Source organism: Chiloscyllium plagiosum, chromosome 17 (genome assembly GCF_004010195.1).
Source record: "Chiloscyllium plagiosum isolate BGI_BamShark_2017 chromosome 17, ASM401019v2, whole genome shotgun sequence".
In the NCBI taxonomy this organism is placed as follows: domain Eukaryota; kingdom Metazoa; phylum Chordata; class Chondrichthyes; order Orectolobiformes; family Hemiscylliidae; genus Chiloscyllium; species Chiloscyllium plagiosum.
In genome coordinates this window covers 48,731,252-48,756,140 of record NC_057726.1, presented here as the reverse complement: position 1 = coordinate 48,756,140, position 24,889 = coordinate 48,731,252, and the positions used below count along the sequence as shown (strand labels likewise).

The 24,889-nt window shown below is 44.3% G+C and overlaps 1 protein-coding gene across 3 annotated transcripts in view; it reads right to left on the bottom strand.

The window, feature by feature from the left end:
* The window catches only part of slc6a2 (solute carrier family 6 member 2), a 175,916-nt gene extending 161,866 nt beyond the window's left edge, over positions 1-14,050 (bottom strand). Inside the window, exons 1-3 of one of the 3 annotated variants that reach the window (XM_043707014.1) lie at positions 13,836-14,050; positions 12,318-12,634; positions 11,158-11,289 (exon numbers count right to left, since the gene is read on the bottom strand). In XM_043707014.1, coding sequence (XP_043562949.1) covers positions 11,158-11,289; positions 12,318-12,634; positions 13,836-13,903 — 517 coding nt within the window. In that variant the 5' untranslated portion in view covers positions 13,904-14,050. Of the gene's footprint in view, positions 1-11,157; positions 11,290-11,376; positions 11,501-12,317; positions 12,635-13,266; positions 13,738-13,835 lie in introns of those variants that run through there. The other 2 variants (XM_043707015.1, XM_043707016.1) reach the window with 2 other exon arrangements.
* Positions 14,051-24,889: the final 10,839 nt, after the last annotated feature.

Genomic DNA, 24,889 nt, shown 5'->3' with positions numbered 1-24,889 from the left:
GGAAAGGCTGAGAGATTTGGGTCTGTTCTCATTGGAAAGAAGAAGGCTAAGGGGGGATTTGATAGAGACATGATGATCAGAGGATTAGATAGGGTAGACAGTGAAATACTTTTTCCTAGGGTGATGATGTCAGCTTGTATGAGAGGGCATAACTACAAATTGAGGGGTCAATTTGTCAGATGTAAGTCAGATGTCAGAGGAATGTTCTTTAGGCAGAGAGTGGTAAGGGCGTGGAATGCCCCACCTGCTAATGTAGTCAACTCAGCCACATTAGGGAGATTTAAACACTAAGCACATGGATGATATTGGGATAGTGTAGGGCGACGAGCTGAGAATAGTTCACAGGTCGGCGCAACATCGAGGGCCAAAGGGCCTGTACTGCACTGTATTGTTCTATGTTCTATGATTTGGATGTGAACCTAAGAGGTATAGTTAGTAAGTTTGCAGATGACACCAAAATTGGAGGTGTAGTGGATAGCAAAGAAGATTACCTCAGAATATAACAGGATCTTGATCAGATGGGCCAAGGGGCTGAGGAATGGCAGATGGACTTTAATTTAGATAAATGTGAGGTGCTGCATTTTGGGAAAGCAAATCTTAGCAGGACTTATACACTTAATAGTAAGGTGTTGCTGAACAAAGAGACCTTGGAGTGCAGGTTCACAGCTCCTTCAAAGTAGAGTCACAGGTAGTTAGGATAGTGAAGAAGGCATTTGGTATGCTTTCCTTTATTGGTCAGAGTATTGAGTAGAGGAGTTGGGAGGTCATGTTGTGGCTGTACAAGACATTGGTTAAGCCACTTTTGGAATACTGCGTGCAATTCTGGTCTCCTTTCTATCGGAAAGATGTTGTGAAACTTGAAAAGATTTACAAGGATGTTGGAGGATTTGAACTATAGGGAATGGCTGAAGAGGCTGGGGCTGTTTTCCCTGGAGTGTTGAAGGCTAAGGGGTGACCTTAAAGAGGGGCAGGGATAGGAGAAATAGACAAAGTCTTTTCCTTGGGGTTGCGAAGTGCAGAACTAGAGGGCATAGGTTTAGGGTGAGAGGGGAAAGATATAAAAGAGACTTAAGCGCAACGTTTTCACGCAGAGGGTGGTACGTGTATGGAATGAGCTGCCAGATAAAGTGGTGGAGGCTCGTACAATTGCAACATTTAATAGGCATCTGGATGGGCATATGAATAGAAAGGGTTTAGTGGGATATAGGTACTGGCAGGTGGGACTAGATTGAATTAGGATATCTGGTTGGCATAGACGAGTTGGACCGAAGGGTCTGTTCCTGTGCTGTACACCTCTATGACAGTATGACCATGCCCAGTAAGGCATTCTGTTTCACTAAAATTTATCTGCTGTTAGTCAAAAGAAAATTTAGAATAATTCTATATATGTCTATTAGTATTGATTGAAGGCAGTCTTATTCAAAACCCCCTATTACTATCAAACTTGTTTTCTTAAAAAGAGTCAATGGAGTGGTTTTCAGCATCTGTAACTTTAAACATTAAAAATAGCAAATGGAAATATGTAAGAATTGCAACAGAATTATGAAATCTAATAGTTTTCTCCTTAATCTCCTCCTGTTTTTCCTCTTGAACATCCTCACTGATTCATAGCCATATCATGGACAGATATAAATGTCCAGCTATTTTTATGTGTAAGCCTACACATTAAATGTTGAGAAGCTGCTTATCTGTGGAGTGCATAATGGTTGATGTGACGCTATCATCACCAGCATTTTTATAGCATGGGCTTACCGGATTGCAAAAATCCTACCTAATGTTTATGCTGCATGTCCAAAAATGATGAGGCCAGACACAATGCCTTAACCATTCAACACTTCAGCCGTAAATTAGTTACTACAGCAAATATGATGATCTGTATCTGCGATTTTAACAGCTGGATGGCCTGAATTCTGAGCAAGAAACATGTCTGGGACTGGGCCGCAGTACCACTTATGGAACTAACGTTGCGAGAAGCAAATGGTGTGCCAGACATTGCCATTTATATTTGAACAGCAGCAAGTTCAAACAAAATGGCTGACTAAATGCCTTAGGACATTGTGCCATGCCCAACTCCCAAAATAAGGCTGCACCATCCATCTAAGCTGCAATGTGGCAAGTAAATGGTGAAATGCAAGAGTGGAGGTCCAAAATTAAGTATGGGGTGTAGGTATGCCAGTCACAGATATTTTAGCCAAGTGCTTAAAATTAATGAAAAAGTGAATGCCATGCAAGCCGTTATAACTAGAGGGCCAGAAACAAAGGCGGGACAGTTTTGGTACTTCAATACAAAAGCTTGGAACACACTGGGCCTCACATTCAAGAAGGGATGCATGGTCTTTGGAAGGCATGCAATGAAAATTCAGGTATCCCAGAGTTAGCACCAGAGGAAAGATCATATAAACTAGACTAATGTTCTCTGGGACATAAATGATGTTAAAATGATTTTACTGATGAGTTTTGAATTTGAAAGACTGGCCAGACAATATTTTCAAATATTGTGGCATCTAGGATAAAGGGGCATTATTTCAAAATCAGAGCCAGGCTAAAAAGAAGAATTAAGAAACACATTTTCACACAGCGTCATAGAGATGTGGATCTTTGTTGTGCAAAATGCAATAAATTCTATTTTAATTAATAATTTTAATTTTGAGGTCAGTAAATCTTTGTTAGAAAATGGCATTAAGAGACATGGAGCCACCGGGGTAGATCGAATTAAAAGCAGATTAGGCATGATTCTATTGAATGACAGAACAGACTGAAGGGCTGGATGGCCTATTCCTGTTTCCAGCCCTCATGTATTCAAGTGGATTCTCTCCAAAGGAGGAACAGGGAAAAAAATAATTCTTCACAAAATTAAAATGAGTCTAACGCCAAAATGTTGATGGGGGAAGGCGAGGGCTGCAAACTCTGCCCTGTAAGTTATCAATCTGAAAGGAATCTTGCGGATTTTGAAATCCCAAGGCTGTTACTCAGTGCTGCAACCTACATTTATCCTCCAAAGTATCAGGAGATACTGGAACGGAAAATTTTACTATGAGTACAATATTCAGCAATGAGCTAAAGTGTTTCTAGAGATTAGAAAAATCTGTTCAAACATTTAATGAAGGATTCACTTTGATAACCAGCTATAGTATATTTAAGACATGGTACTTAAAATTTAGGTTTGTAACTTACATTCCTAATAAAAAAAAGTAGCAGTCCTGAATATTTCAAAACATTGCACAAACCAAGTATCCATGGTTTCATTGCTCTGATGGACATGCATGTTGATAAATAAATGGGTACATTTCTTACTAACAGAAGGAACATCTCTACAAATTAACAATCTTTCAAATTTCATTATCTGCTTGAAGCACATCTAATCACACTAGAAGTGTACTTGAATTTTTAGATGTAAAGTTAAACACTTCAAACAAGAACTGTGAATCAAGCTCTTGGCTGAGTGATAGCGTTTGAACTGTATGCCACAAGATGCTGAGTGATATTCCAGCCGAATGCTGAGGAGAGATCAGTTCCAAATTCTGGATTCAGAATACTGGACTGCGGGTGTTAAGATGAACATTTATCCAGTTTTATATGGTCTGGGTTTCAACTGGTCTCTCCTCTGTACAATATTTAACCCCTTCATGTCTGGTAATTTGCCAGGGAGCTTTAAGGAAATGACCTCAAGAACAAGAAGTCTGATTGCTCATCCTAACTTCAGATAAAAGGTATCGCTTTGAATGTACATCTGAGTTGGGAGCTTACAACTGATGCCAACAATTTTCTTCATGATAAAAATGAACCTGATAACCCATAACTCTATATTCTAACTCATAAATCTGCAGAGGTAATTTGTGTTTTGGTTATTTGTGAAATAGGCAAGGGATTGTGCGAAAGGATTAGACACCTGCTTTATCTGTTGTTTTTGAATAGCTGTTTAAAATTTATCTACTGTATATCATATTCCTAAGAAATTGTTTCACTAATAGTCAAAAGGCAAGAGTGTGCATTACCCCAAGAGATTTAATTCAAATTATGATTATTGTTTTAGAGTAACTATTGTCGAAACCAACTAAATCTCTCAAATCTATTATCAAAGTGCAATTAACTTTATATGGCTTTAGTATTTTTATTAACTTCCAAATCTACATTTCATTTGGTGTTATATTTAAAACAATTTAATCCCCATTAGCAGTCAAGACAGCATAAAATCGATTAACAGAACTCTGCTTTGTAATCACAGATTTCAAAGAGTGAGACAACAGGTTAATGTTGTGAAATAAAACAGAGTGCTGGAGAAACCCGGCTGGTCTGGCAACATCTGTAGAGAGAGGAACAATTGTGGCATTAACTATAGTCATTTCCTGAAGGACAAATTTTCTAGACTAGGCCTGCAGAACGTGGTGAGAGAACGATAAAAAGACTAGTCCTCATCAATCTGTCTGTAAAATGTACCTCTCCGTGGCAGTATTGGTAGGAGAGGCCACTGCACAGTCTTGGGAAAACAATGTCCCATTTTCACACAGAGCATACCCTTGATTATTTTGTGTGTCTCTACTATGGTGCTAAATAGGATAGATTTTGCACAGATCTACAAGTTAAGATTGGGTACCAATGAGGCACTGTGGACTAACAACAGCAGTAGAACAGAGCTCTAATTTACAACATCATGGCCCTCACTCTACTATTACTTTCAAGCCAAATTATCAAACCTGATTCAATGAAGAGCACAGGAGGGCATGTCAGGAGCAGCACTAGGATGGCACATATGAAGTGTCAATCTGATGAGGTTACATCACAGGACTTCTTGCATGCGAAACAGCAGAATCAATGTGCAATAGGCAGTGCTAAATGAATCTACAACCAGCAGACCTGATTAATGATCTGCAGTCCTGAATAGTGGTGAACAATAAAACAACTCATTGGAGGAGGACAGCTAACCAACATTCTCAATGATGGGGAACCCCAATGTTTCAGTGTGAAAGACAAGGCTGAAACATTAGCAACCATATTCAGTCAAGTCGATAGGATTTTTTTTAGATTAGATTCCCTACATTGTGGAAACAGGCCCTTTGGCCCAACCAGTCCACACTGACCCTCCAAAGAGTAACCCATCCAGACCCATTTCCCTCTGAATAATGCACCTAGCACTATGGGCAAGTTAGCATGGCCAATTCACCGGACCTGCACATCTTTGGACTGTGGGAGGAAACCGGAACACCGGGAGAAAACCCACACAGACACGGGGAGAATGTCTGTGTGGAGTTTGCACAGTCACCCAAGGTTAGAATCGAACCTGGGACCCTGGTGCCATGAGGCAGCAGTGCTAACCACAGAGCCACCGTGCTGCCCATGATGAATATCAATCACTTCCTGAGGTCCTCAGCAACTCAGCTGTCAGTCTTTAACTAATTTGATTCACTCTACATGATATCAAGAAATGGCTGAATGATGCAAAGGCTATGGGTCCTGACAACATTCTGACAATATATTGAAGACTTGTGCTCCAGGACTAGCTGAATCAAAAAGTGTGGCGCTGGAAAAGCACAGCCAGTCAAACAGCATCTGAGGAGCAGGAGAGTCAACATTTCGAGCATAAGCTTTCATCAGGAATATTGGGGGGAGGGGTGAGGGGATGAATTATGGCATAGCTTGGGAGGGAGGGGAGATGAGGAAATTGGTGAAATTGACATTGATTCTGTGTGGCTGGAGGGTCCCCAGAAGGAAGATAAGGTGCTCTTCATCCAGTCATCAGGTGGCTCGGAATTGGCAGTGGAGGCGGCCCAGGACTTGCCTGTCCTTGGCAGAGTGGGAGGGGGAGTTGAAGTGACCGGCCACAGGGCAGTGGGATTGCTTAGTGCATGTGTCCCAGAAATGTTCTCTGAAACATTCCAAAAGTTGACGTCCTGTGTCCCCAATGTAGAGGAGATTACATCGAGAGCAATGAACACAATAGATGAGGTCTTTGGATGTGCAGGGAAATCTCTGCTGGATGTGGAAGGATGCTTTGGGGCCTTGGATGAAGGTAAGGGATTAGGTGTGGACACAGGTTTTACACCTCTTGCGGTGGCAAGGGAAGGTGCCAGGAGTGGAGGGTGGGTTGCTGGTGGGCATGGACCTAACGAGGGAGTCACAGAGGGAATGGTCTCTGCAGAATGCTGAAAGGGGTGGAGAGGGAAATATATCTCTGGTGGTGGGGTCTGATTGTAGGTGACGGAAATTGTGGAGGATGACATGTTGTATCCCAAGATTGTTGGGGTAGAAATGAGGACCAGGGGAGTTGGAGGAGTGGGGTTCAAGGGCGGAGGTGTGGGAAGTGGAGGGCATTGTTGACCACATGGGAGGGGAAATTGAAGTCCTTGAAATAGCAGGCCATCTGCGATGTTCTGGAATGGAATTGGTCCTCCTGGGAGCAGATGTGGCAGAGGCTGAGGAATTTGGAGTAAAGGATAGCCTTTTTACAGGAGGGGAGGTGGGAGGAGATGTAGTCCAGGTAGCTGTGGGAGTCAGTGGATTTGAACTCGATGTCAGTGTTGAGTCGGTTGCTTGAAATGGAGATAGAGAGGTCCAGAAAGGGGAAGGAGGTGTCCGAGATAGTCCAGTTGAACTTGAGGACAGGGTGAAAGGTGTTCGTGAAGTTGATGAACTGTTCAACTGTCCTGTGGGAGTACAAGGTGGTGCCAATACAGTCATCGATGTTGCGGAGGGAAAGTTGGGGAATGGTGCCAGTGTAACTGTGGAAGACGGACTGTTCCAAGTACCCGACGAAGAGACAGGCATAGTTGGGGGCCATGTGGGTGCACATGGTCTGAAGGAAGTGGGAAGATTCGAAGGAGAAATTGTTGAAGGTGAGGATCAGTTCAGCCAATTGAATGAGTGTGTCTGTGGAAAGGTATTGGTTGGTTCGGCAGGAGGAGAAGAAATGCAGGGTTTGGAGGCCTTCATCATGGCAGATGGATGTGTACAGGGACTGGATGTCAATGGTGAAGATGAGGTATTGGGGGCTGGAGAATCAAATGTCTTGGAGGAGGCGGAGGGCGTGGGTTATGTCCCAAATGTAAGTGAGGATATCCTGGACCAAGGGGGACAGGATGGTATCAAGGTATGCAGAGGTATGTTTGGTTGGGCAGGAACAGGTGGAGATGATGAGTCAACCAGGGCAGTCTGGTTTAGGAATTTTAGGTCGGAGGTAGAACCAGGTGGTGTAGAGTTCCCGAGCTATAAGGTTGGAGGTTGTGGATGGGAGATCCCCTGAGGTGATGAGGTTGTGGATGGTCGGGAAGATGATGGTTTGATAATGGGAGATGAGGTTGTGATTGAGGGGGCTGTAGGAGGAGGTGTCTGTGAGTTAGCGCCTGGCTTCAGTGGTATAGAGATCAGTGCACCATACTACCACAGCAACTCCACCCCCCCCCCCCCCCCCCAACCATGTCCGCTGGTTTGATGGTGAGGTTGGGGTTGGAGTGGAGGGAGTGGAGGTCTGTGTGTTGCAAGGTGAGAGGTTGGAATGGGTGAGAGGAGTGGACAGTTTGAGGTGGTCAATGTCTCAGCAGCAGTTGAAAATGAAGAGATCGAGGGAGGGTAACAGCCAGCACAGGGTGTCCAAATGGATGGGGTATATTGGAGGCGGGCGAAGGCATCCTCAGAAGGTAGGTGAAAGTCCTGATGGAAAAAGTAGGCATGGAGCTGGAGGCAGCAGAAGAAACTTTTGATGTCACTACGCATGTTGAATTTGTTGATCTGGGAGCATAATGGCATGAAGGTAAGGCCTTTACTGAGGACTGATCATTCATCCTCAGTGGAGGGGAGGTCTGGGGGGATGGAAAAAACACAGCAGGGCTGGTGGCTTGGAGCTGGTGGAGGGCTGGATTTGGGAGTGGGGGTGGAGACTGTCTCTGGAGTGTGTGTTCATGGTCATGGGTGATGTCACCAAAGGAAGTGACACACACGGTGGGGGTTGTGGGGGGTGGAAGCAGATGAGCGGAATCCCTAGCCAAGATGCTCTCACACAGAAATGTGGAAAATTGCTGAGGTACATTCTGTCCACAAAATGTATGCCATTCCAGTTAATTACCATCCCATCAACTGTATCTCAATCACCAACAAAGGGATGGAGGATGGGTAGCAAAGTGGTTAACATTTGCTGCCTCGCAGAGATTCGATTCTAACCCATCTATGTGGAGTTTGTATGTTGTCCCTATGTCTGTGTAGGTTTCCTCCGGGTACTCCAGATTCCTCCCAAAGTCCAAAGATGTGCGGGTTCGGTGGAATAGTCATGCTTAAAAATTGCTCCATGATGTCCAGGGGTATGCAGGTTAGGTGGGTCAGCCATGGCAAAACACCCATACAGAGTTACAGGAATGGAGTGGAGGGTTGTGTTTGGGGGAGATGCTCTTCAGAGGGTCAGTACAGAATCAATGAGCTGAATGGTCCTTTTTGCGCTGTAGGGATTCTATGTTTCAATGATGTCAATTGTGCTGTCAAGTGGCATTTAGTCCACAATAACCTGTTCGCTGAAACCAGGTTCACGGTTTTTCAAAGACCACACCAGAAGTGCAGGATTTCATTACAGTCCTGGCCCGACAATGGTTAAGACATGAATTCTAGAGAGAAAGCGAGAGTCTTTGTCCTTGGCATCTAAGCAGCAATGACTGCATAAGGCACCAAGGAGCCTTAGCAAAATTAAAGTCAGTGGGTGTAAGGAAGAGGACTCTTCCCTGGTTAGAGCCATACTTAATATAAAGGATGTGGTTGGACAGTTTAGTCCTTGGACATTGTTGTGGGATATTCTCATGGCAGTGTCCTAGGTTCAAACATCTTCAGCTGCTTCCTCGATTATTTTCCTTCCCATAGCTGGTAAAAAGTGGACATGTTCACTGATGATCACACAATACACAGCACCGATCACAGCTACCTAGGTACTGAAGCAATCACAGAATCATACAGTACAGAACGGACCCTTCAGTTGATCAAGTCTGTACCACCAAAAAATATACTACTGCCTATTGCATACTGAGACCACAGGCTTGAGTGTTATGACACTTCAAGTGTTCATTCTATTTTTTTTAAAGGGTTGTGAGGGCTCCCTGCTCAACTAATCTCACAGGCAGTGCATTCCTTACGCCCATTACCTTCTGGAAGGAAAGGTTTTTCCTCAACTTCCCTCTAAACCTTTTATTTTGGCTGCTTTTTGTTCACCCTGTCCATGCCCTTCATAATCGCATATATCAGTCAGATCCCCTTTCTACCTTCTCTGCTCCAAAGAAAACAGCCCAGACCTTGCCAATACATGGAAAACCCTGGACGACATTTAGGCCTGGGCTGATGGCAGCAATTAACATTCATTCCACACAAGCATCAGGTCATGCCATTTCCGACATGAGAGTGTGCTACCTCCTCTTCACATGCAATGACATAACTATTACTGGGTCTTCCACTGTCAATATCCTAGTGATTTACATTAAACAGAAACTGCACTTGTCTTGCCATATTAAAAAAAAATGTCTATATAGACCAGCACAGTGGCTCAGTAGTTAGCACTGCTGCCTCACAGTGCCAAGGACCCAAGTTCGATTCCACCACTGGGTGGCTGTGTGTGGAGTTTACATGTTCTCCCTGTGTCAGCATGGGTTTCTGCTGGGTGCTTTGGTTTTCTCCCACAGTCCAAAGATGTGCAGATTAGGTGGATTAGCCATGTTAAATTGCCCATAGTGTTCAGGGATGCATTGCTTAGGTGGGTTAGCCATGAGAAATGCAGGGTTACAGGGATAGGGTGGAGGGGTGGGACTGAGTGGACCTGTTGGGCCTTTTTCTACACTGTAGAGATTCTATGAAAATAAGTATAAGAAATTGGAGCAGGAGTAGGCAATTCAACCCCTCCAGCCTGCTCTGCCATTCAATATAAAGGCAGCTGCAAGAAATAGGAATTCTGTAACGAGTAACAATTCTCAACTCCTCAAAGCCATCTACGATGTACAAATCAGCGGTGTGTTTGAATACTCCTCACTTGCCTGGATGAGCGCAGCTCCAACATCCCTCAAAAACGTGACAGAGCAGCTTGCTTGATTGGCATCCCATCCACAACCTTCAAATTTCACTCCCTTCACCACCAACACATGGCAGCAGCTGGAGGTACTATCCTGAAGATGTACTGCAGCAACTCCCAAGGGTCCTTCAACAACACCTTCCAAACTCTAGACCTCTACCACACAGAAGGACAAGGGCAATAGGTGCATAGGAACAACTGCCATCTGCACATTCCCCTCTGACTCAATACTACGTGATCTTTCACTGAATAAAAATCCAAAGCCCTAACATCTCTATTGGTGTGCCTGCACAGATGGACTACAGTGGTTCAAGAAGGTGTCTCAATAGCAGTGTCTATGACAATTAGAGATGGATAACAAATTGCTGGCTAGCCACAATGACTGTATATTGTGGAATTTTAGGTTTAAAAAGTAATCACCTTAGCTCCATGAAGGGAGGCCGTGTAAACTGGGCTGAGCCAAATTTTCAGCTGTAGGAATTTTGCTCAAGCCTATCATTGAATACCTGCCTGCAGTTTTTATTTTTCTGATCAATGAGTTCCAGACCTGTTTATCAATGAGGTCAACATTATGAGGGGTTTGATAGCAAAGGGGGGCTGCACTATAGCCAGTGCTTTCTTCAGTTTCAAATGGGTGGCCATTAATTGTCTTTAATTTCTGACACTTTTAAGTTGTGAATTCAATTGAAAACAAAAATGTAAACTCAGAGTGAAGAAGTAGAGAAGTAATATTAGTTCGAGGTGTGGCCGGCCTAGTCTAGACCATACTATTCTGCGTGTATGTGTGTGTGTGTGTGTGTGAGTGTTCCTGTTCCCAGTACAGGAACCCACTGAAAGATTCCATAGCATGGAGACAACTTGTCGTCAGTCTGGCGAAACATTTCACTCTGCCATTATTCTGAAGAAAGATATAAGAACGCACGGCCCGGTATTATCAGAAAGTTAGTGGCCAGCCACAGACCGATATTAACACCTGCCTTTATCCTCGCCTACGGATGTGCAGCTCGGAGTGTCATTTTGTGTGTGACAGACCATCCTAGTGTCGCCAAGAGCATCGTTCCGCCCCCCGCCCACAGCCAATGATCTTACTAACTTCGACAGCAGTCAGGCCGCACAAATAAAGTGCTCACCTTTGAAGATGGGGCAGATTTTCCAGACAGTAGCTGCACCCTCTCGGTTGTACTGGCCCAATGCTAGCTCCATGTAAAATAAAGGCATCCCGGCGATCAGCAGGAAAAACAAGTAGGGGATAAGAAACGCACCTACAAAACAGGAAGAACAAACAGTTTCTGTGCCGAGTAAGGAGAAAGAGCGCGTTACTAAAAGCAGGGGTTGCTAAACGCACTAACCTCCGTTTAGCCCGGGTCAAACCTGCTGTAAAGGAGCTCAGTAAAGTTAAACCCATCATTTCAGTGAAACATCAGATGGACTGAGATTCCCCTTGTTCGCCTTGCCCTCCCTGTCCTGCTCAGATTGCTCTGTACACCAGAGAACTGCTTCTGTTAAATTCGGACATCTATTCCCAGTACCGGAGGAAAACACAGCATTTGCAAGGAGGCATTTATCAGTAAGGTCAAAACAAAAGGAGTAATCCTTTCCAAAGTAATCTAAAACAAAGAACAGCGGGTGCTAGAGCCCTGAAACACACACAAAAACACAAGTCTGACAGGATCTGGGAAAATAGAGAGAGGTTCCTTCTCTCTGCCAGGACCTATTCAGTTTCTCCATGCAATCCCAAAGGACCACATTCCATTAGCTCGCTCCTTCCCAGCGAACAGATAACTCAGGAGAATGCGTAGGTTCAGAAAGAAACGGCGGAGACGCCGATCAACCGGGTATTGAGGTGGGCACACGCCTCCTAGGTATGTCTATCAACTTGCTCGGAAGGTTGATCCACGCCTCTCGGCCAGGTAGGGCTGGGGTCTCGATCTTCTAACCCAGAGGGAGTGACATTACCACTGCGCCTCAACCCGCCGCGGTCTCCACAGCCTGTGGGTCAGGAACTCCCTCAAGTGCGAGTGCAGCCCACAGTGGGCTGCATTAAGATTCACTTATTTTTTAAATATAATGGCCCTTTTTATTCCAATTTACTGCATTCCCGTGCTGACTTGAAGGTGACAAGAATTTCCATTTTAAAAAGACAATTCCGCCACCCCCCCCCCCCCCCCACACACACAAAAAAAAACAAAAAAGGGGAGCGGCGGTGCGAACCTTTAATCTCAAAGTGAAAGCGGGCGGTGTGTGTGTGTTTGGGTGAGGGGTGGAGGGGGTCTTGGAAAGTCTCACTTACCACCTCCGTTCTTGTAACAGAGAAAAGGGAACCTCCACACGTTGGCCAGGTCCACGGCAAAGCCGATGACAGAGAGTAGGAAGTCGATCTTCTTGCCCCAGGTCTCCCTGTCAGGCTCAGCGGCGGTGAAGGGGGGCGCGGTGCTGATGATGGTAGTGTTGGTGTACTGCAGCCCATTGTGCTCCTTCACCAACACCAACTCCGTGTCCTTCGCCTCCACGCTGTTGTACTCCTTCATGGGAGCAACAGATGCCAGCTTGCGATCAGGCAGGATTTGCTTATTCATCATTCCTCGCGGGAGAAAACGTGGGGATGCTCTGAGAGGGGGGGAAACCAAAATAAAAACACGCACATGCAACACAACCCAGTCCGCCCCCTCCCCTCAGAATGAAAGCCCCCTCCACGGCAATGACAGTCCCGCCGGCAGCTCCTCGCTGATGGAGCCACGCTCCAAGTTCCTTAGTGGCAGCCGGCCGTACAGGCAGAAAACAACGTGAAAACAGTTGCTTTATTACTTAATAGAGGCATCGTGCTAATCTATGGCCGTGGCTCCTTTACAATAACAACGGGCCGGACTAAGCAGTTCCCATCCAGGGACCCGGGAGCAAAGAAAGTCTCTTGCTTGCGGTCGAAGTTTGAGAGATACTGAGAGGCGGCCGATGTTCAATGTCAGCTTTTAAATCAGCCTCCACTCGCTTCACGTGGTCCGAAGTCTGTCTTTTTTGCCAAACAGTGCCACCACTTGACTTCTGCATGTCCTGAACCCACCTCAATGCGAGTCCAGTCCCTGCAGACTGCATGTTCTGTGTTCCCCTCCACCCATAAACACCCCCTGTTCAAACTAAAACCCCCTGTTCACTCATGATTTAACCTGCTTGTCTTTGCCAGGAATAATCTAATTCACGTTTCTAAAAAAAAACCTACAGCCACGCGTAGCCATCTCTGATACCTGTTTGTACAACCTCCAGTTGGAGTCATCTTTGTCTGTCGGAAATCATTTATGGCTTAATTTTCCAGAAACCTCATAACAATCTTTTGGTCTCTGGCTGCTCGAAGTGTTTCACTTTTCTGCGGAAACGTTTAGTTCACCTGCAGTCTATTTCGACCCAAATCTAGCCCCATTTGAAATGACAGCGAGCGAGAATCTTCTCTCTGACCTGGGTCCGCTCCAGTGAAGTTTTAACAAGAGTCCCTTCGTGCCCCACAGCCGGCGTTAAACCTGCCTTCACTGGCTCTGCTTTCAACATTACAGAGAGTGACACACGGAGCAGGTTCACGCCAGTCTTTGAGAGAGAGAGAGATGGTGTCAGAAACAGATCAATTCTCTCCCAGGAACTTCGAGCCTCTAAACAGATCAAAGCTCAGCAATTCGCCGTGTCAGAGAACAGATGTTGATTCAAATCATTCAGCTCCCCTAACACAATTCATCTGATATATTTCTGAAAAATCAGACTAACAGCTAACACGCTGCGACTAAGCACCAAGATTGTCATCTGGAATGTTTCCTGCGCCGTGTACCTTGAAAGTAAGGTTAAACGGTTCCGAACGCCCTCAATTTTTCCGACTCCACAAATATATTGCCCCATTTTGTATTTTGCTGAAATGCATTCAATACCGTTTCTATCTCGGAATAAATGCAAACATTAAAAAGGAACACCGGGACTGGAGTAGACCAATGAGCCTCCAGAGTCTGCCCCATCTCATAGCCGTGTTCCCGACCATCCCTTTAACCATTGATGTCGAGGTGTTTTTGTTCATTACAAGGTACGGTAATCCTGTATGTCCGAGTGTGCCCGCAGTCTGCATGCAAGCAAAAGCTTCGCTTCTCTTGTTGGACTTTAGACATTGCTTTTCAGCTTTCTGATAAGATATGAACCTGGAAAAGGCACGAGTTTTTTTTTTAAAGCTATTTTTCTAATCAACCTGGTCAGAGGTGTCAATACTCACCTCTGGAGCAGGTGGGACTTGAACCTAAGTCCCTCAGGGTAGGGACACTACCACTGTACCGCAACACGACATAGTTCAATGTTGAAAATCTATTGCACGTGTCTTTGGCTATGATGAAGGGCTATTTGGGATTAAAGTCTTTCTTTTAATTGTTAATAGTGGATTATCACAAATTTGACACTAAAATTTAATCAGTGTCATGACACAGACCTGCTTTCACTATGTGAATTATATAAAAAGATGGTGATTTAGATTCGATTACCTACAGTGTGGAAATAGGCCCTTTCACCCAACTGAAGAGTAACCCATTCAGACCCATTTTCCTTACACTGTGGGCAATTTAGCATGGCCAATTCACTTGACCTGCACATCTTTGGACTGTGGGAGGAAAGCAGAGCACTCAGAGGAAACCCACACAGACACGGGGAGAATGTGCAAACTCCACACAGTTGCCCAAGGCTGGAATTGAACCTGGGTCCCTGGTGCTGTGAGGCAGCAGTGCTAACCACTGAGCCATCATGCCACCCCCAGCAGGTGGTGATAGTCTCTAAACAGATTCAACATTCAATTCAAAGATTATTTTAAAAGCAGAACTTATTTATGTAATCTAGAATCAGATCAGCAGGTCAGTAAAAAAAAGTGTATCACCACAGAATCTTTACAGCCATTGAGCCCATCAAGTTCACACTAACCCCTCCCCTCCTGAGCGCCCCATCAAGACCTACTGCCCCCTACCCTATCATGCTGCATTGCCCATGGCTGATCCACCTAGCCTGCAGTTCCCTGGATTCAACAAGGACAAATTTAGCATGGCCAATCCACCTAACCTGTGCATCGTTGGACTGTGGGAGGAAACTGGAGCACCCGGAGAAAACCCGCACAGACACTGGGAGAATGTCCATATGGAGCTTACACAGTCACCCAAGACTGGATTCAAACCAGGGACCTGGCACTGACAGGCAGTAGTACTACTCACTGAGCCACTGTCTTTGAGTTTGAAGTATAAGAAAAGCTTGGATAGGCTGGGACATTTTTCTAGGCAGAAGTGGGTACTGCAGATGCTGGAGATTAGAGTCAAGATTAGAGTGGTGCTGGAAAAGCACAGCAGGTCAGGCAGCATCCGAGGAGCAGGAAAATTGATATTTTGGGCAAAAGCCCTTCATCACGAAAGGAGACTGAGGGGTGATCTTATAGAAGTTTATAAAATCATGACAGGCGTAGATAGGGTGAACAATCAAAATGTGGGGGGAGTCCAAAGCCAGAGGGCAGAGGTTTAAGACGAGAGTGCAAAAGATTTAAAAGGGACCCAAGGGGGAATTTCTTCACGCAGAGGGTGGTGTTATATGGAACGAGCTGCCAGGAGAAGTGGGAGAGGAGAGTACAGTTACAACAAATAGAAGACATTTGGATAGGTACATGGACAGGAAAGGTTTAAAGGGATATGGGCCAAATACAGAAACGTAGGACTAGTTCGGTTTAGGAAACCTGGTCAGCATGAGTGAGTTGGGACAGAGAGCTTGTTTCCATGCTGTATTACAATCTGTAACATTTCACTCAGGCATGAAAACCACTGACTAAATTTTAATGTTATCAAAAAGTCTGTGGAACAGTGTTCTCCGGAAACATTAAGAATATGTTTGACAGTTACCATATGCTCACTTGGGATACTTTTATTCTCACCTATTTTGATTCCAACTCTCCCTTCTTGATAGTGTTGATTCCTCATAAGGGGTTATTGGCAGATGTGTCTGATTGTCCTGAGTATTTTATTTTGCAGTATTGGGTTTTGACAAAGTATTCTATGATGGGGATATTGAAGTCAAATCCAGTATCACATACAGAGCATGAGAACAGTGACACCAGGCAGTTTATTTTTCTCCCTAGCCCCCAGTTCAAGGCCAAGTGTAACACATCTATCATGGTGCTGATTGAAAGTAGCTAGCTGAGCTGAGGATGGAGATTGGATTAAAATTTGATTGGATCTGCATTGCTCATCAGGTCTGAGAACCTTGTCTTTTTTTTAAATGTATTTATTAGCAATTTTTTTTAACTTTACAAACATATAAAATTATTGAAAAAATACAATCAATAATAAATATCAGTATAATAAAAAGAAAAAAAATACAAATTACAATACAACTACTGTCTACTAACTACTAACCTACCCTATAATACAAAACAAATCCTAACACTGTGCAAAGCAACACCAATAAATAAGTAAATAACTTATTGATCAAAAAGAGAAAGAAAAGCAAAAAAAACCAAAAAAAAATACAGAATACAGAACAGCTATGCTTGGTGCAAAGCTCCCAAATAAAGGAACAGGAGCATTGTATATATACCCGTATTAACTCAGGTGACCCCCGTCCTCCAGGGCCCAGGGCTCGACAAACCTAAACATCCTGGTTGAACAAATGCCCTAATTAAGATAACTGACAAATCTATATCCAAATAACTCAAGTAGGGCTGCCATGTCTTGTAAAAATGGTCTGTTGTGTGGTGCACCATGTTTGTGAAAAAGTCCAAGGGAATGTGCTCCATAATTAATTTCTGCAATCCCAGCAAGCCTGATGGGTTCTCAGACACCCAGTTCATCAGAACTTTCTTCTGTGCACAGTATGCAAGAATATTAAATAGTTTCTTCCCATGACCGTCTAAAGATGGTAAATTCGGTAGACCTAAGAGGAGAGATATCGGGTCTACTTTGACTTCAGTCCTCAATACCCTCCCTATCTCTCCCGCCACAGCGCTCCAATAAACACGGAGCCTGTGGCATGTTAATAATAGGTTAATAAGAGGGCACTTTGTCTGGGAGACCTCAATATCCAGCCATATTGAGTTTGGATATGTCAATCGCAGACAAAGGACAGCAGGGAACCCAATTAATACCTCCTGATGTTTGGGAAATCAACTCCTCACCCTCCTTGAGGCAACTGCAATTTAGTAAGTTTGAAGAGGGGCCGCCCACGATGCCAGACAAAGGAGCCAAACCACCCCATAAGCTTCCGCAGCGTTGACCTGGGAAACATTGTAGGGAGCATACACATGGGATAAAGCAAACAAGGAAGAACATTCACTTTAATGAGAGATATTTGGCCCAGCCAGGAAATTGGAAGAGCCTCCCATCTCTGGAGATCTCGCCTAATATTGTCGAGCAAGTGAGCAAAGTTAGTCCGAAATAACAGATCAAACTTGGGGGTAATAAAAATGCCTAGATACCGGAACCCTGCCTGTGACCATTTAAAAGGGAACGTGGGGTCACCTTCAACTTCTGGCACATCTTTAAGGTTCCCCAAAGGCATAGTCTCCGATTTTGAAAAGTTGATCTTATATCCTGAAATAGCCCCAAATGAATTGATACATTGTATCAAATGGGGTACGGAGGTCATCGGGTTCGATAAAAACCGAAGGACATCACCCGCACACAGTGTAATCTTGTGAGCCCTCGATCCCCCTTCCGGAGCGGTTATGTGAGTGTTCTGACGAATGGCCTCTGCCAGCGGCTCTATCACCAATGTAAACAACAATGGTGAGAGGGAGCAGCCTTGCCGACTACCCCTACCAATCCTAAAATTCCAAGACTTCACCCCATTGGTGATGACCACGGCCAGAGGGTGGCTATATAAAACCTCCAGCCACTTCGCAAAGACCCCACCCAACCCAAAGTGTTCTAAGACATAAAAAAGATACGGCCATTCCACCTGGTCAAATGCTTTCTCTGCATCTAAGGAAATCACTAACCCCTGAATCGATTGTTGCTGACAAACTTGGACCATATTCAGCAACCTTCTAATATTATTAGAGGACCTACAGCCCCTTATAAAGCCTGACTGGTCTTCTTTAATAATATAGGGCAACACCTTTTCCAATCTCAGCACCAGGATCTTGGACAAAATCTTGAAGTCTGAATTTAATAGAGAAATAGGCCTGCATGAGGCACAAACCTCAGGAACCTTCCCCTTCTTAAGAATTAAGGAAATATTAGCTTTTCTCAAAGATGGTGGTAGGCATTCATGCATATAGGACTGATTGTACATCTCCAACATCAGCCCTGACAGAATCCCTATAAATTCCTTATAAAACTCACCTGGGAGACCATCAGGGCCAGGTGCTTTCCCACTCTGAAGTTGCTTAGTCACCACCTGTATTTCCTGAACTGTCAAGGGGGCATTAATGAGAGAGGCCCATTCCAAGGTTACCCCTGGGAGGTCCAGGTTCTTAAAAAAGGTCTCCATTTTAGCCCTCCAGTCCTCACAACCTTCAGACCGATACAATTCAGAGTAAAAGGTACCAAAAAGCCTCATTAATCTTTTTAGCAACATATGTAAGGACCCCAGCGCTGTCTCTGATTGCAGTAATGGATTAGGGAGCAGGCTTTTTCCTAGTCAGGTACTCTAAATACTTCCTTGACCTATCCCCATATTTGAACAGCCTTTGTCTAGCAAAAGCAAGTTCTTTCTTTGCATTTTGTGTCAGTATTGAATTCAAGGCAGCCCGGAGGGCCGTGATCCGCTGTAGCTTAGTCACCGAACCCTGCGCAAAATATGCTGCCTCGGCGGCTTTCAACCACGTCTCAAGTCGACTCTGCTGTTCCTCCTTCTGTCGTTTCCAGCTAGCCAAATAGGAAATGGCTAATCCCCTATCAAAGGCCTTAGCGGTCTCCCATAGCATAGATGGACTACTAGCCGTGCCTGAGTTGATAGTCAAGAGTTCCTGAATCTCCTTCAAAAAGTATTCCACAAATTTGGAATCCTTAAGGAGAAAGGTTCCAAACACCAGTGCTGCAAACCTAGCCCTTTACTCTTGGCCTTAACCTGCATGATCAGACATAGCTATATTCCCAACTTTACAACCCATAATTGAATCCAGAAGGATCAAAGGAGCCAGGAAAAGATCAATTCTCATGTGACATTTGTGTGGGTTTGAAAAAAAAGGTGAAGTCCCTGCCGGTAGGGTGAAGACATCTCCAAATATCCATCAGCCCCAACTCCTCGCATAAGTCAACCACCTGCTTGGCCTGCGAAGAAATAGTTGGGGGCCCACAAGGCATCCTGTCCACTGTCGGATCCAAAAGACAATTAAACCCCCTCCCCCCACCATAATAATGTGCCGTGTTCCAAAAGCACTCAACTTAGAGAAAGCACTAATCAAAAATTAGTCGTAAAGGATGAAAAGAATACCTGGTCATAACTCCCCTGTTGTAATTTCAGGTGTTCCCCATCATCAAGATGGGTTTCCTGCAACAAAGTGATATCAACCCTTTCCCTCTTAAGGCTAGAAAGCACTTTTTTCCTTTTAAAGGCAAATGACTTCCCTTGATGTTCCACGTGCACCATTTAATAAGACACTTAGCCATATCCCCTTTCAGATACCCTTGAACCCCTGGGAGGGAGAACCCTGCTTATAAAGCACCGAGCACAAGTAAATAAAGACTCATAGAGTTGAAGAAGTATATATACAAAATCTACTCTATCATAACTATAAACAACTATTATTACCAAAAAACCACAAAGAAAACCAACTATAAAACCTTGAATGAAAGACTCTTCCCCCTGCCCATAGCGGGCACACCCTACCCATCCCCTCCTTCATAGCTCCTTCAAATCCAGACTGTGCCCCAGCCTTAGGCCAGAAAAAAAACAAGGAGATGATCCTAAAATCAACAGAAAAAATACAAAGTCAGGATGAACACTCCACCCATCCCTGGCTTCATGTCACCCGTACTTGTGACTAAAAGAGAATAGAACAAACAAAGAAAAGGGAGAGAGACAACAAAGAACATCCACAAAATTTCCCATCAGAAAATCCAGTTATTAAAAAAAGGGAACTTCTTCCAAGTATTTTTTTTCCTCTCTTCCAAAAACGAAATTATTAGGGAGATAGAAAGGAATAAAAAAGGAAGGGAAAACATGGGGAAAGAAGGAAGAGAGAACAAACATTAACCGTATTCATTAGGCCAGTCTGACTAATTTAAAATGTCTACAAAGGTTTTAGCTTTATCTACCGAGTCAAATGTATAAACTGAGTCCTCATGGCCTAAACGAGGTACTGCGGGGTATCTCATGGAGTACTGGATGCCAGGTTCCTCAGCCTCTTTTTAACTTCATTGAAGGACTTCCTCTTTCGAATTAAAGCTGCTGAGGAATCTTGGAAAAACATGATTTTTGACCCCTTGTACAGCAGTGCCTATGGATCCTTACCCAGTAATCTAGAAGCTTTTATCACCTTTTGCTTGTCCTTATCTGGGTGGAAGTGCACTGGGACCGAGCGGGGGCGCTGCATTGTAACCCGAGAAGCCCTTTCAATCAGCAGCCTGCTGGACACCAAGTGAAGGCCCAAAATCTTCAGCAGCCAGCTTTCAAAGAAGCTGACTGGCTGCTCACCTTTCTCGCTTTCAGGGAGCCCGAAAATTCGGAGATTTATCCTCCAACTTTGATTTTCAAGGTCATTGATATAGTCTCGCAAGGCCCGCACCTCTTGCTCCAGCACCTGGATCCGACTGGATGAGGACTCCATCACAGCGTCTGAGGCCTTAGTTTGACCCTCCACCTCCTCCAGCTGCTCCCCGAGCCCTGGATCTCCTGCTCGTGCTTCTGCAGCATGGATGCGATAGGTTGGACCTGGGCACAAATCTCCCCATGGATCTCCTCAATCGCAGCCCCAACTTTCAAGGTAAGTCTCTCCATCGCCACAGCCAATTCCTGAGAGTCTGTCAGGTCCCCGGGGGTTCAGGAGAGGCTGCTGTTGCTGCTGTCTCTGGTGTTGTAGGTGCTGCAGGGGAGTGATCCTCCCTGCTGCTGTTTGCTTGCTCCCTTTCCCTTTGGCATCCTTCCCACTCCCAAATATTAACAAATATGTGTTCTGTAAGGTTTTAAACTAATAATTACACCACATAGGTTGGCCAGGGATGGCAAAAAACATCAGTATGCCTTGGCTGTTAGGCAGAGCTGTGCACAGCAGTTCTACAGAATCACCGCCACCTTGCAGAGTCCCTCAAGAACCTTGTCTTTTAAAATCCGGCCCTTAGTGTTTTTAATCATAATTACCAAGTACAACTCATCACAGTATCCCTACAGTACAGATCAAGGCCATTCAGCCCAACATGTCTGCACCAACCACTAAAAGGCCATTCTACCCTTCTCCTGTCCTAGCTCTGTAACTATGTATTAACCATGGCAAATCCACCCAGCCTGCTCATCCCTCAACACCACTGAGCAATTCAGCAAGGCTAACCCACCTAGCCTGCACATCTTTGAAACATGGGAGGAAACTGGAGCATCCAGAGGAAACCCATACAGACATAGGGAGAATGTCTGTGTGGAGTTTGCACAGTCACCCAAGGCTGGAATCAAACCTGGATCCTTGATGCTGTAATGCAGCAGTGCTAACCACTGAGAACCACTGAGCCACCTTGCTACCAAAGTAGATCGCACATTGCTCACCCAGCACTGATTTGGGAGCAGTGTTACCCTGTAGTATCTATGTTGACATAAAATAGAAATCAGTTTGCTGCAACATGGCCAATATAACTAGTCTAAAAATAAAAAAAAGTGAGGATAAATCCCAGAAGCCACTACCTAGCTGTCTCTTTTGCCAACAATGCAAATGTGAGAGACAGTGTTGTAGTGGCAATGTTATCGGATTGTTATCCTAAAGCCCTGGCTCATGTTCTGGGGGCACATGTTCAATTTTCACCATGGTAGCTGGTGGAATTTGAATTTAATAAAATTAGAATTACAAGCAGCCCTTAGCAACGGTGACCGTGACTACTGATGAACTTGAAAATCCATCTGGTTCAATAATTAGAAAGGAAGTCTGGCATCCTTAATTCACCTTCTGTGTGGAACAAATTGCCCCTCGGATCCCTTTTAAATCTTTTCCCCTCTACCTTAAACCTATATGCTCTAGTTTTGGACTGCCCTACCCTGGGGAAAAGACATTGGCTATACACCCTATCCATGTCCCTCATGGTTTTATAAACCTCTATAAGGTCACCCCCTAAGCGTCCACTCCAGGGAAAACAGTAAGGTAGGTGAAACAGCTGTGCAAACTATTCAGTTTTAGAGCAAGCAGGGATGGGTATGAAATGCAAGTTTTGCCAAATGCACACATCCTATGAAATATTAATAAAATTCAGTGTATGTCAGTGTATATAAAATCCCTCGACAAAAGTCTGAATCCTAATGTTGACAAAATGAATGGAAGTAGACTCATTAATAATAATTTTATATGGAATCTTTTATGCATTAAACCATTCCAAGATTCTTCACAGAAGCATTATAAAATAAAATTCAACACCAAGCCAGATAAAGGAAATACTGGTGCACTTGACCAAAAGTCTCTAAAAGGGAAAATCTTAAAAGATAGAAGAGAGATCAGAAAGCTAGAGGGGCTTGGGTGAAGAATTCTAGGTCTCTGGACAGTCAATTCCTGTCAGTGGAATAGAAAATCTAATGGAAAGAGCCCAGTGGTAAACTGATGTTCCTGATTATTCAAAGTTATGCGTGCTTGTCATGTGACAATGCCAACTAATGAGTGCAGAGTTAGACCATATTCCAGAAAATCAAGGCAAGGCATCATTCAATATTGCAATCTCACTGTGAAAAGGACATTCAACCCCTAAAAGCATGGCTAAACCTGTGAGAAAGCTTAAATTTTGTGCTTTGGAAGCAAAAACATTGGGCACAAGGATTTCACCTGTGTCAATAGATAAGTGGTCTGATTCAAGCCAAGGTATATTATTGCATTCTGTTTGGTGAGTAGTGAGTGATGAAGGTGCAGCAGTTACAATAGCTACAATAGATGATCAGCTTCAAAAGGTTCTCTTCTCCATCTTGATCGAGTATGCACTGTGAAGCAACTTTATTGGAAATGAAACTGGACTGTTTAATAACCTTTTGCCAGAACAATCTAAAGTTTAAATGCGCAATGCTCAAAAATGAAGCAAGGACTGTGTCTTTACAGTGGTCAGTGCCATCATAGATGGCACAAAAAGCTGTTGCTTCCTCTTAAAGCAAAATGCAAAAACCATTTTGCTTTTACACGTCAAACCACTACCCAGGTAATATGAGCCAAACAGAACGACCTCATGTTTGAGGAGTTGATCAGGAAAGTGAACAAAATGCATCAACTTAAAAAAGAAAGACCATGATTGAACTGACCCATGCACTCCAACAATGCAGGCTTCAAGAGCAGTAAGCTTATGCTTTTGTCTCTAAGCACCACGGCCAAGCTCAAGTCAATTAATCAGGTTAGATTGTCTCAGAATATCGATAAACAAGAGTACAACCCTGACTACTCTAGAGGCTATTTTCATGATGATGGCAAATCAAGAAAAATTGAAAGTCATGCTGGGTTTCAACAGTGTACAATGATAACGGTATGGAGAACAAAGGGAGCAAAGTGAGGCCAACCAACCAACGAAATGACAAGACTCTTTTTCATTCAACTGTAGGAAGCAAACACGAAAATCCCAATAGAGCCAATTATAGAAACTTACATTGAAATAATGATGCCATTATTTCACAATGGACTGGCAATGAGATAATCATAGATGGAGTACATACTTGAACTTGAGGAGCCCAATGATTCCCATGGAGTCTGATAAATGTCTGTCTATTTATCTGCCTGTTATAGAGTCATAGAGATGTACAGCACGGACACAGACCCTTCGGTCCAACTCGTCCATGCCGACCAGGTATCCCAACCCAATCTAGATTAGATTCCCTACAGTGTGGAAAAGGAACTTTCGGCCCAACAGGACCACACCGACCCTCCAAAGAGTAACCCACCCAAATCCTTTTCCCCTCTGACTAATGCACCTAATTGACAATTTTAAGCATGGTCAATTACCTAACCTGCACATCTTTGGACTGTGGGAGGAAACCGGAGCACCCGGAGGAAACCCACGCAGACACGGGGAGAATGTGCAAACTCCACACAGACAGTCACCTGAGATTGCAATCGAATCCGGGACCCTGGTGCTGTGAGGCAACAGTGCTAACCACTGAGCCACCGTCCCACCTGCCAGCACCTGGTCCATATCCCTTCAAACCCTTCCTATTCATATACCCATCCAGATGCCTTTTAAATATTGCAATTGTCCCAGCCTCCACCACTTTCTCTGGCAGCTCATTCCATACATGAACCACCCTCTGAATGAAAAGGTTGCCTCTTAGGTCTCTTTTATATCTTTCCCCTCTCACCCTAAACCTATGCCCCCTAGTTCTGGACTCCCCTACTCCAGGCAGTATACCCCTGTCTATATATCCTATCCATGCCCGTCATGATTTTATAAACCTCTATAAGGTCACCCCTCAGCTTCCGACACTCCAGGGAAAACAGCCCCAGCTATTCAACCTCTCCCTATAGTTCAAATCCTCCAACCCTGGCAACATCCTTGTAAATATGTTTTGAACCCTTTCAAGTTTCACAACATCCTTCCAATAGGAAGGAGACCAGAATTGCACACAATATTCCAAAAGTGGCCTAACCAATGTTCTCACTAGCCAAAGCACAAAGACCATCATAATGCTATAGAATTCCACATAGAACATAGAACATAGAAGAACATAGAACATAGAACATAGAACATAGAACATAGAACATAGAAGAATACAGCGCAG